We start from the raw sequence: 18,503 nt of genomic DNA on the forward strand, positions 1-18,503 counted from the left end.
AAAAGTAATTAGTTTTTTGAAAAAAATAGTCTCACCGCTTTAGAATTATATAAATAGTATAGCTACATAGTTAAAAAAAATCAATAAAAATAATAATTATTATAATTTATCATTGATGTAAGTATATAAATAAATATTCTCAAGATTGTCCTTTATAGACTCATAAATAATGATTCGTTTTCATTAAAAGTTATGTCGATAGATTCTTTGAGCGCCGAAGAATTTTTACAGCTTATTTTTATATAGCTAACAAAAATCAGATATATTTTTTTTTATTATTATTTAAACAATCGATATAAGTTACAAATTGTATTACTATTATAATTAGTATAAATATGATATAAAGTAATGTTAAAATTATTTTTAGAAAACATATATAAATCTTAAAATAATTAAATGCTTTGAATCAAATCATAACGATTAAGTACTTTCATGACATGCAAATACGATTCGCTTTCTTAATTTTGGTTATATTTTTTATGTAAACACATAAAAATGAATAGCAATCTTAAAAATATTTAGGTTAAATTTTTCGAATCTATCTGTTAGTTAATTGTATAAATTACCGAAAATATATACAAAATATTAAGAAGTAAACATTATAAAATAATATTATAATTATGATCGTATAATATATTTCAATCAAAACAAAACAGAAATCAATAGAAACATTGATTTATTATAATACAAAAAAATTATTTTTATATTACCTACTGGCTTTAATAATATTATATAAAATATTTGGCTTTCAACCCGTACTCTAAAATATTAATAAATAAATGAAATACGATGCCTATACTAGTTAATATGAAAACTGTCTTTAAATTTTCTCCATTTTAGCAGATATCGATACATTTTAGTAATAGTGAAATAATAAAAATAAAAATGAATAATAAATATTGACTATTGAGATATATTCATGAAATAAAAATCTTCCTTGCTAATTAAGATGCATTCTTACAATCTCCAGAAAACAAAACTAGACATTTTTATTGATATAAATAAAAAAGAACAAAATAGAAAAAAATAATAATTAAGATGTGTATGTATAACTGTATTTATTTTTAAATAAATTTTATCTAAAAAATCATTATATATTAACTTATAAATGTATTACCTGTTAAATTATGTTTAATAATAAAATAATAACGCGTATGTACAAGTATGTAAATAAAATCGATATTTTAACTACTTGATTTTTGTTAAATCCCCACATAAAAGGCTTTCCTGTTTAAGACTCTCTAGAGAATTGATCCCTCGAAAAGCATCTTAAGCGAGTATTACTGTATGTAAATGAAAATAAGTAGAAAAATATTGTTCTCCTGTTGTTAATACTCTCTTCCCTTTCATTTCTAAATGCAATATAAATTATTATTATTGTAAATATCATCAAAGAGCATACGATTTCTAAAAACAACAAATGATATTGTTAAAATTATTTTCTACTTAATCTATAATAAATTAATATTTTATAATTACTATTATTTTCTTGAAGATATTAAAAACGAAAACTTTAAAAATAAATAAAACATAAACTAAGTTCTTGGCATAATTCGATATAAGTCTATAGCTGAATGGTACTATTACGTATATTATTTTAGTCTTTTATGCGAAAACTTTAATTAATTTATTATAATATTATATGAAAAAGAGCTTTATCGAACGTTGATAAATTCGAAATCGGTATTGTCCATCACCTCAGGGAGAATTTTTTTACAGGTACATAAATATTCAAATGAAAGTATTATCATAAAACATGTTAACAACGTTAAGTACGTGAATGTAATACTATTATAATACAATTAAATTTGCGTAATTGTCCAATGTCCATACTAATAAAATAAAAATATTTGTGTGTGTCATTGAATCATAGCAAAGCTATCATACTCGTGGTTCTAAAATTCTATAAATATGTTATCCTTATTCAGAAACATACACCACAAAGTTAATATTTATAATTTGACATTTTAACTAAGGGAGATCACAGGAATTGACTGTCTCGCGAAAACAAGTATTTAATTATTTATACAGAGTCTCCACTGATTACAGAAAATAAAATAGTTATTATAATTATATATGATTTAAGACCTGTATTTTATATATTATCATAACTACCACAATTAATGTGTGAATGTGTTAAAAATATGATGTGTAGTTTACAGTTTATGTAGTTTAAGACAAGATAAATCCGTTGGCATTATTTAATTTGTCACCAATAACGCCATGCAGAATAAGCTCGTAATATATAATATGTATAACTATAATTTCACCACGAAAAACATGATTGAGAACATTGCACGGCGGCACGTTATTTTCAAGAAATAAAATGCTTAACGCTGTAGTAGGTAATCGTTTTGTGCTTCAAGTGATCACTACTGAAGTCGATCAATAAAAACGTTATGGATCCATCCGCCACGTGAATTTTTTTTATTTTTGGCCACCTATATATTTTAATGGTTGTGGTTATATAAATCTAGGGATGGAAAAAAGCTGTAACCTTCATAATAATAATAATAGTAATAATATATGATGTTCGATAAGACGGGACGGGAAAATACGCGTACATTAATCCTTTCGTGGCAGTGTCGGATCGAGAGTACAATATATTATATTATAGGTGCGTATACGTGTGATATTATATTATGTTCTTATTATTATTATTATACTGAGGCTGGACCGTAACTTTTATTGACGTTCAGTCAACGCAGCTACCCATTAAATGTGTATAAAGACCAATATTAATTTTTAGCGTTATCATAAGAATATATTTAGCAGCATTGTGGCATATTGCAGTGATTTGTGTGATATATATATAATATTTTATTAAATATTATATTATATTGTATTAATCGTGGCGTTTTAAATTTTTCCAGAACATTGTTTGAGAATGATCATTTCCTAGTAAGTGGAATCAAAAACCTATGTTAAGTTAGGTTTGTAATACGTTTGTAGAACTCAACTCAAATTTTGTAATTCATTTAAAAATCCGAAAATAAATAACAGAACAAGCGAAAATAAGGAAATGAGAAGTATAAAGGAATAAAATTAGCATTAAAATATTTATTGAAAAGCGTAAAATATTACGCTTCTTTGCGTGAGTTTCAAAGTTTATACAGAAAACAGTAAAATACCCTGATTATTATATACGAGCAATAGTAACTACAATGAAAATTCTAGACATTCTAGCTATAGCCATCTTTTGAAAATTTCAAACTTTTGAATTACAAATACAATTAAAAGTATTCTGTTTAAATAATACAAATATACTTGGTCATATCATTATATTAAACAATTCAAATGACTATATACATATTTTAATTTGAAAAACAATATAAAAATAATAGTTAAAATTATAAAACCATTTTAAAATTATTAAAAGCGTTCAACGACTTGAAATTCTTTAAAAATACAAAATTTACTGGAAATAAAATATATCTTATAGGTTTAAAAATACCATCCTGTATATATTAGTATAATAGATCGACATTAATATAGGACTGTAAGAATTTTTTATAAAATTCAAAATGTGTGATAGATAATTTATTTATTGAACATAATAGTACATACTGGGAGGTTTATATTATGTACGTTATTAAATATTTCATGGTCTTAGAATTGTGTATTGTGAGACCTTATTGAATCGAGACTGTGACATGTATAATGTCGTGTAGTGAATTTTTTAAATCTAGTTGGATTTTTGTCCTTTTTAGCCTATCTATGTGAAATCAGAAATAATAAATCGTTTTTTATGTTTGAATATCGAATATCGTCAAAATATAAATATTTAATACCTCGCCAATTTTACCGGAAGACATTCCAAAGCAAATTTTCAGTTTTAATAAATATTTTAAAACGCCGAAGTGAATATCCGTTCTGTTAAAATTTCTATAAAATTAGCACTAGTTTGGATTCCAATGATGTTAAACGAAATCAATATCGATATAGTTTATTATAGAATAGTAGTTATAAATGTTGTTTCATAATAGCAATGCGTCATTATAATATACGTGATTGTAATATAACTATACTGGGTGTTATTGAGATATTTTTCAATTAAAATATATTAAGCTCTTCCACGGTAGTTATCGTATATACAGGTATCTACCATGCTGTGTGAATGCAAATTAATTGAGCTAACATTTGAATAATAATAATGTCAGGTATTCAAAAAGTTAATAACAATTTACTCGATATGATAGATTGTAACAATGTATCAAAATCCATTAGTTAATGGATTATATTACTGTGACGGTTTAAAATACGGACGATAAACGACAGACGTGATATTTAAAGAGCTACAGATATTTATTATAACGGTAATTTTTTTAATTATTATTGGGTAAAAATATTTTTCTATTATTTTTACCGATTAAAATATAATAATTATTTAGAAATAATTGTACTAAATTTACCGATAATTTTGCTAACACAGTTACATACAAAAATAAATCATATTGAAAATGTCTTAATACATAAATATATATTATATATATATTAATGTGTATATATAGATAAATGTTTTTGAAAATAATAATTATTGAGTTGAATTATTACATGTCAATTAGTTTTTTCACTATTGATACATTTTGTGTAGATGAATTTAATTGTATTCAAATTTCTAGATTATATAGCACGATTAATTTTGACGTATATTAAGTATTATACTCGAATGTTGAATGTAGATGGGTTTTGAATATAACACTTTAAAACATCTTGGTTAAATTCGAGTTCTAAATTTTAAAAGCAGTGTTAGCTTACATAATTATTGTTAAAACATTATTTCATATACAACCAAATTTATTATTTAATTATCATGAGAATAATAATTTCCTAAATAGGTAATTCTAATTAATAGTTTAGAAAAATGTATTGTAACTTATTGAATTGATTATAACTTTAATGTATTATTTTAGTATGAAATTACAACTCTTGCCATTTATTATATTTTTTGATTTTAATAACCAATAAATAATTCATATTTTAATCTATAATTTATATTATTTTATTTTAGTTTTGAAAGATTTTCCATTTTAAATTTGTATTTTTTCGAAAAATCATCTGAATTAAAAAATAGTTAAAAAATATAGTCAAGTATAAATTATTAACTACTTATGCAAATGTGTGAACTTATTTAATAAATTTATAATTGTACATAACATTTAAATATTTGAAATAATAAATTATTATAAATGACAATATTAATTATGTAGTTACTATTGATAAATATAAACTATAACCTTCTATTATTCCATTGGGCTGGCTTATTGTTACTTGTTTGAAATATTATGTGAATTAATCTAGAATAAAAAATATTATTCATATTTTCAATAATTTATTTGTTTTTCATTATCTGGTTAAGTAATTGTCAAGGAGATATAATAATAATATCATATGACATAGTATTGAGACATTATGTTCATACTATAAAGTTTTGGTTTTTTCATAATACTTATGTTAATAAATGGCCATAAACTTTTCTAAAGAATTCACAACAACTATGCATGTAAAAATCAAGCAAATTGTTTTAAACTTTTCAAAAGTAAACTTAGTTAACAATTTAAATTTAATCGAAATAATGCAAATGCATTGTTCGTGTTATCACAAAATTAGTTTAATAAAAGGACAATAGGTCTCAGAACACTAATTTTAAATTTTTATCTACTTACTAATAACTTAAATAACTTTTTTCCTAAATGTTTAAAATCTGTAACTATTATAAAATAAGAATAAGATTTCTAGTTGCACAAAAAAAATATGTGTTTATATAATTTTTGTTTACTTAGTAGCTATTAGTATTAAACTGTAATAGCTCAACAATAAGTTATAAAGAAATAGTATGTCCCAAAAGTTCCGTATCATCCTTAATATCTCCATGGAAAATCAATATATTGAAACGCGGTTTTTTTTTAAAGTACTAAGTATGGAAATTCTAATTGAATGACATAAAATTCAATTTTTTTTTTTTAAAAAATTTAAAAATTATCAAAAATTTTTTTTATGCATTTAAGAATTTTAAATTTTTTAGCTAACCATTTTGTTGAATATGTTTTTTTAAATAGTTCAAAAATAAATAAATATTAAAAACGAATAAAAATTGACTAAGTTAGAGCAAGTTATGTTTTTAAATAATTGTAATAAAAAAATTAATTGTTTCACATTTCAATAATAAATATCTATTTCAGCGCGACAATACTTTTACACGCCGAATTAAAGTTTTGAATTGAATATAAATAATAGCCGTGTCTCATCTTAACTTTAATTAGGTATGTAAAAGTGTTGTCATACTGAAATGAAACAATTAATTTATTTATTACAATTATTCAAAAACATAATTTGCTCTAATTTGATCAATTTTTATTTAATTTCAATATTTTTTTTTTTTTTAACTGTTTTAAAAATTATGTCCAACAAAATGGTTTACTTAAAAATTTAAAATTCTTAAATGCATAAAAAAAATTTTTGACAATTTTTGGATTTTTAAAAAAAAAAAAAATTGAATTTTATACCATTTAATCAGAATTTTCATACTTAAGTACTGTAAAAAAAACCGCGTTTAAATATATTGATTTTTCATGGAGATATTAAGAGTGATACGGGACTTTTAGAACACACTATATACATTAACAAAATAAATTAATACATTATATGTGATATTACTTTCTAATACTTTTTAGCATTGACCATTGAATCATAATCGTAAATTACATCATAATTTTGTTATCTTATTCTTTTTTTTTTTTTTTTTAATCGGTCTACTATTATAAGTTTATGTGTTTGAAACATTTTAAACGAACAGCGTTTATCGATCTGCATAAAATTATTATTATTTTGGACAGGAACAACAAAAAATGTTATTATTGGTGGGACGCCAAGACAACTAAGACGACCAACCTATCTAGTATTTATCTTTTAAAAAACATAAAGAGCGATATTTCGAGATAACAATAAACGATTTTTAATCTCAACGAACATAAACTACTTTTTTAATAAACGAATACATATATATTATATGCGTACATGTATATATATATTATTTTCTTAATATCGTTTATGCGTTCACCAGGACTAGATACAATACGATTTTTTGAAATACATTTAAGTACACATACATCTTGTACTTATATTCTTATAAGTCTCTCAGGAAGGAACATTTTTTCTTCAGTTCTTACACAATATATTGTCACTTATACAAACAATATAAGTAATATTATTTACGATCCGATAGTAAAATCCGAGTTCAGTGAAATTCTTTGCGTCGTACATAGGTACACAAATATTATAACAATATAATACGTATCTATATACATTTTAAAATAAGCAGACTCATAAAATTGTTAAGTACCCACGATCAGCAGAAGAGGTGCCTCTCGATATATATATTGTATTAATCCAGAACGTTTCTGTATTATTTTACCTATAGCATATAATGTGCACATAGGTGTACTTAAAATACTTATGCTCTAAGCCACGTGTATCGTTGACGCTGAAATGGTGATTTGGTTTATCCCGTGTAATACTTATATTATATAGTAAATATCCGTCAATGCAGCCGCATCGTATTGCTAGCTACGGCTTAAGGACCGAGAGAATCCTTTACATAAATAGTGAAGCATAGAATTATAAAATAATAAATAATATATGTACCCCTATTTAATAATACAATACAAAATCAGATATAAATATATGTTAGTATATTTGTTATATATTTATAGAAGCTATCTATGAATAATGAAATGTTTTTAATAAACCTTAATATTTACAATTAAAAATGTTTAAATTCAATAAATTAGTCGTATATATTTTTTTAATTTTACGGCATTATAAAGAAACAATATATATCACGACATTAAAACCAACCGAAAAAGTTTAGTGTGTCATACATTTAAAAATATTGCCAATTGCCGGTAAATAAATGTTTTTTTTTAATTATTGATAAAATTGTTCTAGATAATAATATTATAGCTATGGATTCATTATATTAACATTTAATAGCTTATAATTTCTACTTTTAAAATCATATAAAAATATTGGTTTGTGAGAATTACATTTTTATTAAATACATAATATCATTAAGTATATATTGTATACATTATATAGTCAATGATTATATATAATTATTATTACTTACTATAAAAATGAAAATAAAAATTCACAGGCTAAAATGTTGTATTAAAAACATCATTGTTAGACTATATAATAAAATAATTGATTTAATTTATAATATTTATAAAATGTATACAATTTGTTAACTTTTTATGTAATCTTTTATTTACATTGATAGATACTCTATACCTATACCCTATAATACTCGGAACTCATGTCATAAACTAAGACGTATTTAAAATTTTCAAACCATATAATGTGGAACAAAGATAAACATTAAACATAATATCATCTTATTTTATTAAATAGAACACTATTTTAAGTACATATAATGTAGATATTTAAATATAAATAGTCACATTTGAAATGACAATGCCTAAAAACTAAAAAGTAAACAAAGATATTGCATTAAAAAATAATTACCATAATTAATTATTCTTATAAATGTTTTTAAATGTTAATCAGACTTTATAAAATTATAAAGTTATTAGTAGTTACAGTATCCGAGCAGTCATTTCTTCCAAAATTGAGCAATGAAGTTCAAGAAAAATTAAATAAACACGAAACATCGTATATTTAAATAATACATTAAATTCAAACTTTTTTTTGGAATTATACAAGTGTATAATAATAACTTTAATATAATATTAAGCTGCAGGTTTAGTCGTAGGAATAATAATTTTTAATTGTTTTATTTTTTGTTTGTTTTTATTTATTTATTTATTTTTTTTTTTTTATGACTCTTTTCTACCAATTACATTTCATTAGTTTAGTAATGAGTTCTAATAAAAAAGTTTCGACTTTATTAAATTAATGCGAAAATTAGTAGTTATATTTCATAAATAATTCAAAATTTCTATTAAATAATGTATACACATTAAATTAAACAAATTTATATAGTAAACAATATGAACAACATAATAGTATAATGTGTGTAATAATTAAAACCAAATTTTAAAGTTCACTCCAAGTTATAATTAAATCGACTTTAATGACAAAACGAATATGATATGATGCATATTTAATGAATATTGAACATAAGGTAATAAGTAATATGTGTTACGATTTGTTTTGACTTACATAATATGATTTAAGTACGTGAATAACTTTATATGTGTAAAAACATTATAATACATTTAAAATTTGTTGTATAATACCTTTAATCATTGACTCTAATATAGTCATTGACGAAATTAATTTTAAATTAAACAATTTAAACAATAATAATATTAACATCAATAATAAGCTTAAGTGATGTTTCATTCTTATAATTTGATTTGATCATTATTCACATCATTAGTTGATAATCAGCCTTGAATTATATGACGCTGGATATTATTAATCATAATAGAATATGGATTTTAATAGTTTGCTTTTTTTCTACCAGCTAAAAATTTTATTAAAACTTAATTGTGATTCATGCCTTTAACGTAGAACCGATTTAAGTGCATTACTTTATTTTGCCTTTCTAAGGAAAATTCAAAGTTTTATTTTTTTTTTATCGTTGTTAATGCTTTTTTTTTAGCTTTAATTTGTTTTAGTGTTTTAACGTACTACTTATCCAAATAAGAAAGCAGTATTCTAGTTGAATTGAAAAAGAGAGCAATAAAGGATTTTTATAGGAATAGGATTTAGAATTAATCTTAAGTGTGTTAATTAAATCCTATATGCATATATTTATGAAATATAAATGTGGTGTACTTCAGAGACGCTCGTGGCACACTCGTTGAAAAAAAATAATTAATAGAAAATGTTTTAATTGGGTTGAGTTGTAATTGAAAATAAAAATTGTTATTAAATTGCACTGTAGTTAACAATCTATTAGTCAGAGTAAAGTGATTGCTTATTTACTTTGACAATAGGTAAATATAAAAAATATTCATGGTACATGTGAATTAATATGAGTATTAACATCGCTACATAGCTCCTAATAGTCGACTACCTAGTAATGCTTTCTGGTAGAATAAGGTCAAGGAACTTCTATTTTTTTTCTTCATTTTATTTACCTGCCATAACATTTATAGGCGCAGAATAACTGGTACATTAAATGTAATATAATTTATGTATAGAGGTAACGCATATTATTTATCGTTAATAAATGTACTTATAGGTATATACAATACGGCATGTCAATATTACTTATACCTGGTTAGGTGATATTGACATACCACATACACATATTATGTTAAAAACTATTTCCAATTCCTAACTATCAATTTTTTTTTTGATTTATTAAAATATTAAATATTTTTCTAACCTTTCAGTCCAATATTAACATAAAATACATGTAAATACTATTATAAAAAAAGGTAATAATAAAACAATTATAATTTGCTTAAAATTTGACACCCGCATTAAAAAAAACTCAAATAACGCTATTGCATTAACATATACTATAAATAACCCACTCTATTTAGTTGTCTCAATTTTTGAAATCTAGCAACCTTAATATTTATGTAAATTTAAAATTATACATTTTTTATCAACATTTCTATCTATGTAAGTACTTATTATACTGTTGTGTCTTAAATATTAATAATTATTACATATTATATGTATGCTATAAATATTGAAGTTAATTCACTATATTGTACTCTTTAGTACATATCATCATATTGTCGTTATTGTGTTTTTTCTTTTTATTATAACTATAATAAACACCTATTGTCAGCGTATGTACTTGCTGAGAAATATTTGGCTCAATATTGATGAACGATCGCGTTCGGAATGGAAATTTATTGCATACGACATATTATAATATTGACTCAACTGATTCAAGATGGATATGAATGATCTCAACAAGTTCCGACCGTATGTTGCACTGTATTACCTTCACATCGTAGTATACAGTATACAATATACATATTACATACGCGTTATTATATATATATATATATATATGGGGGTGGATAACAACCTCATGTACAATTTGCGATTTTCAATTTTTGTAAACTCGTCACGTCGTCTTGCACGTCTCCCAAAATTCATCTCGGTACGATTTGTTAATAAATTACCACCCACCGTGTTACACAATCCTGCTTATTTCTGTGAATCGCCAAGGAATATAAAAAAAATAATACATTTATAACGGTATACGTTATTCAGACGTGTCACATCAAACGGACAAATACTGTGTCTATATAAAATTAACATAGTAATATATACATATATAGTAGTATATTCATTGATCGAAGGAAAAGGCCAAATTTTGGTACTCAGTACATCATATTATTATATATAAAACACGAACAAAATATATGTATAATATATTATCGAATAGTGTTTTGTTACTGTACAATGGTTACTTGGATATTTTCAATTGCAAAAAGCAAAATTATTTTTTGAAAATTATGTTATACAAAACTTGTTCACTACTCAAAATTAGTCAACATAAATTTTGAATGATTAAATTAAATATTTTAAAAAGACACACAATAAATTTGTCACGATTATTGATGTTATAAACACACATTTAAAAAAAAAAAAAAAAATGTTTTGTACTAAAATAGGATAATCATTAATAAAACAAAATAACAAAACATAAAATCAATAACAAGATAATAAATAAATATTAATACAAAACTAGCCACATAAATATTAAAACAATTTTAAATGTGTATTTATTACATTAACGAACTAACAGTTTTATTCGACTACGCTCGAAAATAATGAACAAAATATGGTTCTGTAGAAAATATTTTTAGAACAAGCGTATTTCATTTTTACGACTTAGTTTTTCTTGTAGTAGAAGTTTGTATGGTTGTATAACGATTTGGTATACTGATTACTAAGACCAAACGGCATCAAATCAATTATTAAATATTTATTTATAAATATAATAGATAACTATATATTATTAAATATCAATGACTTCTATTTATGTTAATTTTATTGATATCAAATCAAAAGTAGTTTCAGAGATTACCTCGGACATAACTCTTTAATTCCATCCATAAGAGTTCAATTCTGAAGGTGTTTTACCTTTATATTAACCAATTTTTCTTTGAAAAAAATAAACATAAAATGTAAATAGTTCTAGTTAATTTAGTTGTAGTTACTTTATTCATAGTTACCATTAAATAAGAATAATCATCATAAAATTTCTATTAAAAACAACAAAAATCTCTACATTACAAATGTGTACATTCAAATAATAAATATAGTGTAATGCATTATAAATCTTTATCCAATCTCTGAATAAATAAAATACGGTGCTTGACATTATTTATTAAATCCTTTTTTCAAATATTTACCCTCCTGTAAACAAAATTGCCATTCAAATATGATTTATTGATACAACACAGACAAACGCATTTGATTTTAAATAATATTATTGGTTTTGTTGTCCCGTTGTTTTACCTACAGTGTGTCTTGCTCTAAATGTTGGCAAAATTATGACATTTTTATATAATTATTGACCATTTAGTCAATAAATATGATATATGTTTTTATGTGTATATTATAATATTTTCAAAAACAAAATGAGCATCTAAGTTTAGGAGAAATTTACCACTGCCGTCCCCATTAAATACAGTTTCTATATAGTCATTTTTAAATTGTTCGGATAAATATAGCTTTTACCTCAAAGTTTATAATATTATTATTCCCTTTGAATTCTCAGATTTATAATTGTTTTATGTTTAAATTGTTTTCATGTTCAAGTAAACTTAATCATAAATTAATAACAAATTTATGATTTGCTTTTCACTTTATATAATTAGATATTTGTGAATAATATCAATATATTTATTTTTATTAATTCGTTTACATAAAAAGTATTAAAACGTCGTCATATTTAGTACATTACCGTGCAATAACTGCAGATGAAATGTTTACTTGAGAATCACGTATTCGTTCAAGTGTATTATAAGTTAAAACTGAAAAGTTCTGATTGCCGATATATGAAATTTGTGTAAGTGTGATTATTAATGAGAATTTTTTCAAACTTATTTGGTTTCAAATATCTTGTATTTTAAGATAATCTGCCATTGAAGTATTGGGATCAAAATTAAAACATTCTTAATCAGTTAAATGATACCATAATTTTAGTATAATAAATTTAACACAATACTATTATTTACAATATGTATGTGAATACTTTGGTTTTTATTCACCACCAGTTTAAAATAGATAGGTAAATTTTATCGTAGTTACAGATCTTGCAGCTTACTCAACAAACCATGTTGACGGTTTTCGGTCGAATTCAAAATATTATAAATACACAGAAGCGTTATTTACGAAGATACGCCATCAGTGAGCGCATAGAGGATAAAGCAATATATTTATTACTACGGAGACTAAAATACATAACATAGCCAAATATTCAATACTCATAACAACTATACAAATACTAATATAATTATAAACAGGGCTGCTTTTGAAAAAAAAATTTCGTTTCACGTTATTTAGAATTAAAACGTTATACAAATTTTGCGTTTATCGTTATTCAAAATTAACATTTTTATCATATTTTATAATTTTAATTTTATTAATTAAATAATTAATATTTTTATTTTATTTTTTTTTTAATGATATACTATATATACATAAGGTTTTGCGTTATGTTTTGTTTGAGAATATATCATATATTTTGTTAATCGTTATGTTTAGTTTCATGTTATTTAATTATTTATGTTTATCGTTTTCCGTTATAATTACGTTTAAAAATTTCTATTGTTTTTTGTCAAATATAACATTATAAATTATAACCATAACGTTATTATAACGTTTACAAGCCCTAGTTATAAATAATTTACGTCATACAGTGTTATTATTAAGCAACACTGCGCAAACAAATAATTATTTCGAATAGAAATGGAATCTGCAAATATACCCAATTATTATTCTAATCCTTATATCAAATAAAGGTCTTATATTATTATATTAAAGGGACTGTAAGGTTGAGGTTTATACACTTAATTGTTGATTCAAAAATTAAAAAAATCACATTCTTGTAATCTGCAACGATACGATAATGATTATTTGTTACGCGTACGATAGATCGTATTATTTATGTTTTAATTTATATTATACATAACATCACTGTGTTATGCAATATTTATAAATCCATATATAATATATATAAGTATTAAGCATCAGAACACGCGTTTATTTTGTCGTTTATGAAATTATAATTCCACACTCGTTTCGATAATTGTGATGAAATAAACGGTTTATACCAATTTTGGATTACAAAATATTTCACACTCATCACAATTCGAAGAATATGCCATAACGCGATTTATATATAAAGACCCGGGCTTTTGAATTGATTAAAATATTAAAATATAGTTTTGATTGATGAATAGTATAAAAATTAGATTGACTTACTACGATTTTATAAAAAGCATTTTCCCCCACAAATTAGCTAAAACACAAAACAATTATGTAAAATTGTGCGCATAACATATATTATTGTATAATTCTTTGAAGTATAGTAAATTCAGTAATATGTCAGTTGTGTTTATAAATTGTGATAACTCTGCTTGTACATACGTACAATATTTTAATATTACAGTGCCATCGTTCACATATAGCATCAAATAAATTGGAATGATACGAATATTTTTATTTTTAATCTAATAACTTTGTAAAGGTTTCGAATTTCTATTGTGATTTATTAGAAAACACGATTGCGATGCAATTTAATTATTAGGTATATGTAATATATTATAAATTATAATGTACTTTAAAACTCGACAATAACAAATAAAAATATGATATTTTAAAACCAAAATTTATAGCAAATGACTTCTGTAACACATCGTTATAATACCTACAATTTTGTTATACGTTTAGTGTAATTCAAACAATATATATTTTTTGAAAGTTCTGTAATTGACTAAATTGCATTCTAGTGTATTAACAGTTTTACATGCATTCGTATCGTTTGCTTATAATAGTATTAGAAAATATTATAAAACAATGTATCGTAATTCGTAATAAATATATATATATATATATTATTTCTTTAATAGTTCTATGCTATAGACATCATTATTTAATCACCATCGGTTCACTGAACTTTGCATTTTATAATAATATACAATATATTGATGTACTATCAATCGTCATAATACTATAATATACTAATATAGCAGTGAGATGAGTAATTCTCAAACAGTTTTTGGAAGTCTAAACGTACCGCAAAAACGTATTATTATAATCTTGTTGATATCACATACGTTATATTATTACTATTAAATAAATATCATAATATATTATAAACATATAGGTATTTGGGTTTATAGCTGCGATATCGTTTATGATATAATGTTATATAAACAAAAGCACGCGTTATTGTAAAATGTATACAGATCATAAAAGAATAGTTATTATAATATCGTATTTTCATACATTTTTTTAAAATATCGCGTGTATAATAATATAATGGCCACTAAAATGAAAGCTCCATGAATATACACGACACCATAAAAAAATCCGTTTAAACACAATTTTTCGTCTTACCGGGTTTTGGCAGAAGCTTATATATTTATACACACACACACTCACATATACATATATGTAAGTTTGCTTTTGAAACTAACATTATTTTTACTTAATACAAGTCTCGTGGTTCATTTCAGATGATATTTATTGAGTAAAACATATGTATATGGGTGTATGTGCGTGAGTGTAAGTGGGTATGTGTGTGTGTGTGTGTGTGAGTGTAGATACGTTGGTGTATGCGTGCCTGTCTGTACCAAAGATAGTGGCTATTATAATAATATCGCCCACACAAACAGCCCCCGTTGCGGTGAACGTCGATTTCGATAGGATAAGCACACAAAAGATTCACAAGAAATATTTTGGTAACCCAGGTGAATTTAGCGAATATCTTAGTCAATTTATTGTTGTATTTTAGTCGCGTTCGAAACTTTTCTATTGTAATATCGGCGTATACCCAATCCGAATGCGGACCGTTTTGGCAAATAGTATTAAAACGCCGACAATACAGATTTTTTTTCTCGTAAATAAACGATAAAATACTGTTATGATATCCTGTTTTAACGTATATCCTATGACAAACGCATTAAAAGTATCATCGATGCCAATATGACGTATTAATCAGTTAGTAAACACCAGCGTAGCTACGTATTATTGCGATGATGGGTCTTATATCTGCAAACCAAAATGATTACCGAACGTTTCAGATTTAAAAAGGAAATAATGTAAAAAAACAAAATAATAGATTCCCCAACATTTTAATGATTCTAAGACGGCGTCAAAAATCATTATGTGCATGAAAAATGCTTTTATCGCTGTCCGTGTTTTCGAAACTAATGATAAATGAAATGTGAATATATAACTGATAAAATATATACACTACATAGTAATATAACGACAAATTATTATACTTATTTAAAGTTAATCATCATTAATTATTTATAAAACTATTTTTTTTTCAATTCCAGCTCGCGTATAATATATTGTTTATTAATTGTGATGATTTATACTCAAAATATGTGCGATGGTGTTTTATTTACTATATTTTTTTCCAGGAAAAGCATTTAAGAACTGTCTATCAGATGGCACGTGGTACCGACATCCGGAGACCGGAAAACAATGGGCAAATTACACCAGCTGTGTGGACGTTGAAGACTACGAGGTATTCGATATATTACAATATTAATATTAGAAAAAAAAAATGGTTAATAATCATGATTTAAAAAATCACAATCGCGTGCAATGTACATACATGTACGCAGAAACTTTCATTGTTTTTAGATATGTAAATATTTTTTTTATACGATGAATACATTCAATTGCTATTTTTGCATCGCATTAATGTATTCTCGTCGTATTTTTTTTCAGTTTCGAGAACTAATAAACACGCTGTACATATTTGGCTACTCAGTCTCGCTGGCCGCTCTGCTCACTTCATTGCTGATTTTCTTCACGTTCAAGTAAAACAAAAGACAACATGTTTTCTTTTTAACGCTTTTGCGGACAATGACCCCGACTCGTGGTTCTCAAGAAAAAACTCTTAAAAAAACATTATAATATTACATGTGGTTTTCTCCTGCCACTGCACAATGTATATTTAGCTGTGCAATGAGTAAGCACACGGTACATGATAATGCCGTGCGCTTACTTCAATAGTAGTTGCAGTAAACTTGTTGGTGTAACATCATGGAGCGAAAACGTTTTCGAATGATTCTTTCCGCGTCTGTTCTCGCATTCCGATTAACATTATACACACCCGAACTTCCGTATTCACACGCGTGCATGGTATTAAATAATATTATATAACACGTATGCATTTAGTGTATATTGAAAACGTGCCCGGAAAGTTTAAAAACTATCCTAGAAAAGCGTTAGGAAAACACAAGCGTATATTATCGACTGGCATGGAGATAGTTCGTTGTCTATTCGCAAACATCTCAAAATTTCACATTTTATTACTTACGTTTATGTACTATAAATTATCTAATATGCGATCGTTCTTCGACTGTAAGTGCAAAGCATACCACGCTATCACTGGAATTACACAGTTTAAAACAAAATAGATGAACGTTATAGGCGGCTATTTTTAAATACGTTTAATCTATATGTGGCGTTATATCTGAACGACATGCAATTATATAATAGATACTGAATGGATAACTACTTTAAATATTATTATCCTCATTCTATATTTAATTTAAATTTATTTTTGTAATAATACACACAATAATGTTATAATTAACGAAAACTTTGTGTGGCCCATAAACAAATTTGTGACCTATTATAACTAGTGAAACTCTGTATGTTTGCATACGATGCAAAAAGATATTAATTGTCTAGCATTTTTTTTTAGTGCACTCGGCTAATTACCACTCTGGTTTGAATTTAAAATCAATGTATGTCAAATAGATCACGAAACACTTTGATGGTATATACTATGTTACAGGACTTTGAGGTGCACTAGGATCGCTATACATGTGCACTTGTTTATATCATTGGCACTGAACAACCTCACATGGATAATTTGGTACAAAACGGTCGTGCAAGACCTGTCGATTGTCAAACAAAACGGGGTAAGCGTTATTTCATTCAGAATAGGTTACCACATGGATTTTCACAATATTCTCGTTATATGCAAATAAAAAATTATTTCTGTCGGTGATTAATTATTTATTTATAGATTTTTTTAAATTATTTTTTTTTATGATGTGATACGTGATAAGTTAAATATTTATTTACTGAATATAATCGTCTCTTCTTTTTTTTTTTATAACTTCTATTAAACATGAGTTATCATTTGAAAAAAAGAAAGTTTATATATGTCACTATGGGATACTTTGTAAATGGTATATAAAAGAAAAAAATGTTACTATCTAAAAATATGACCAATCGTACTTAAAAATTTTAAAAATCTTAACATCCAAATAATTTTAAAGATCAATGGGAGTGAGTAT

At 24.5% G+C, this 18,503-nt stretch overlaps 1 protein-coding gene across 1 annotated transcript in view; it reads left to right on the forward strand.

Moving 5' to 3' along the window:
* LOC112602540 (calcitonin gene-related peptide type 1 receptor-like) overlaps nt 1-18,503 on the forward strand; it is a 99,660-nt gene that overhangs the window by 66,834 nt on the left and 14,323 nt on the right. The window contains exons 4-6 of the mRNA XM_025350661.1: nt 16,605-16,711; nt 16,918-17,009; nt 17,996-18,122. Coding sequence (XP_025206446.1) covers nt 16,605-16,711; nt 16,918-17,009; nt 17,996-18,122 — 326 coding nt within the window. The remainder of the gene's footprint in view (nt 1-16,604; nt 16,712-16,917; nt 17,010-17,995; nt 18,123-18,503) is intronic.

Source organism: Melanaphis sacchari, unplaced genomic scaffold, assembly GCF_002803265.2.
Source record: "Melanaphis sacchari strain LSU unplaced genomic scaffold, SCAv2.0 Contig8_pilon_pilon, whole genome shotgun sequence".
Lineage (NCBI taxonomy): Eukaryota > Metazoa > Arthropoda > Insecta > Hemiptera > Aphididae > Melanaphis > Melanaphis sacchari.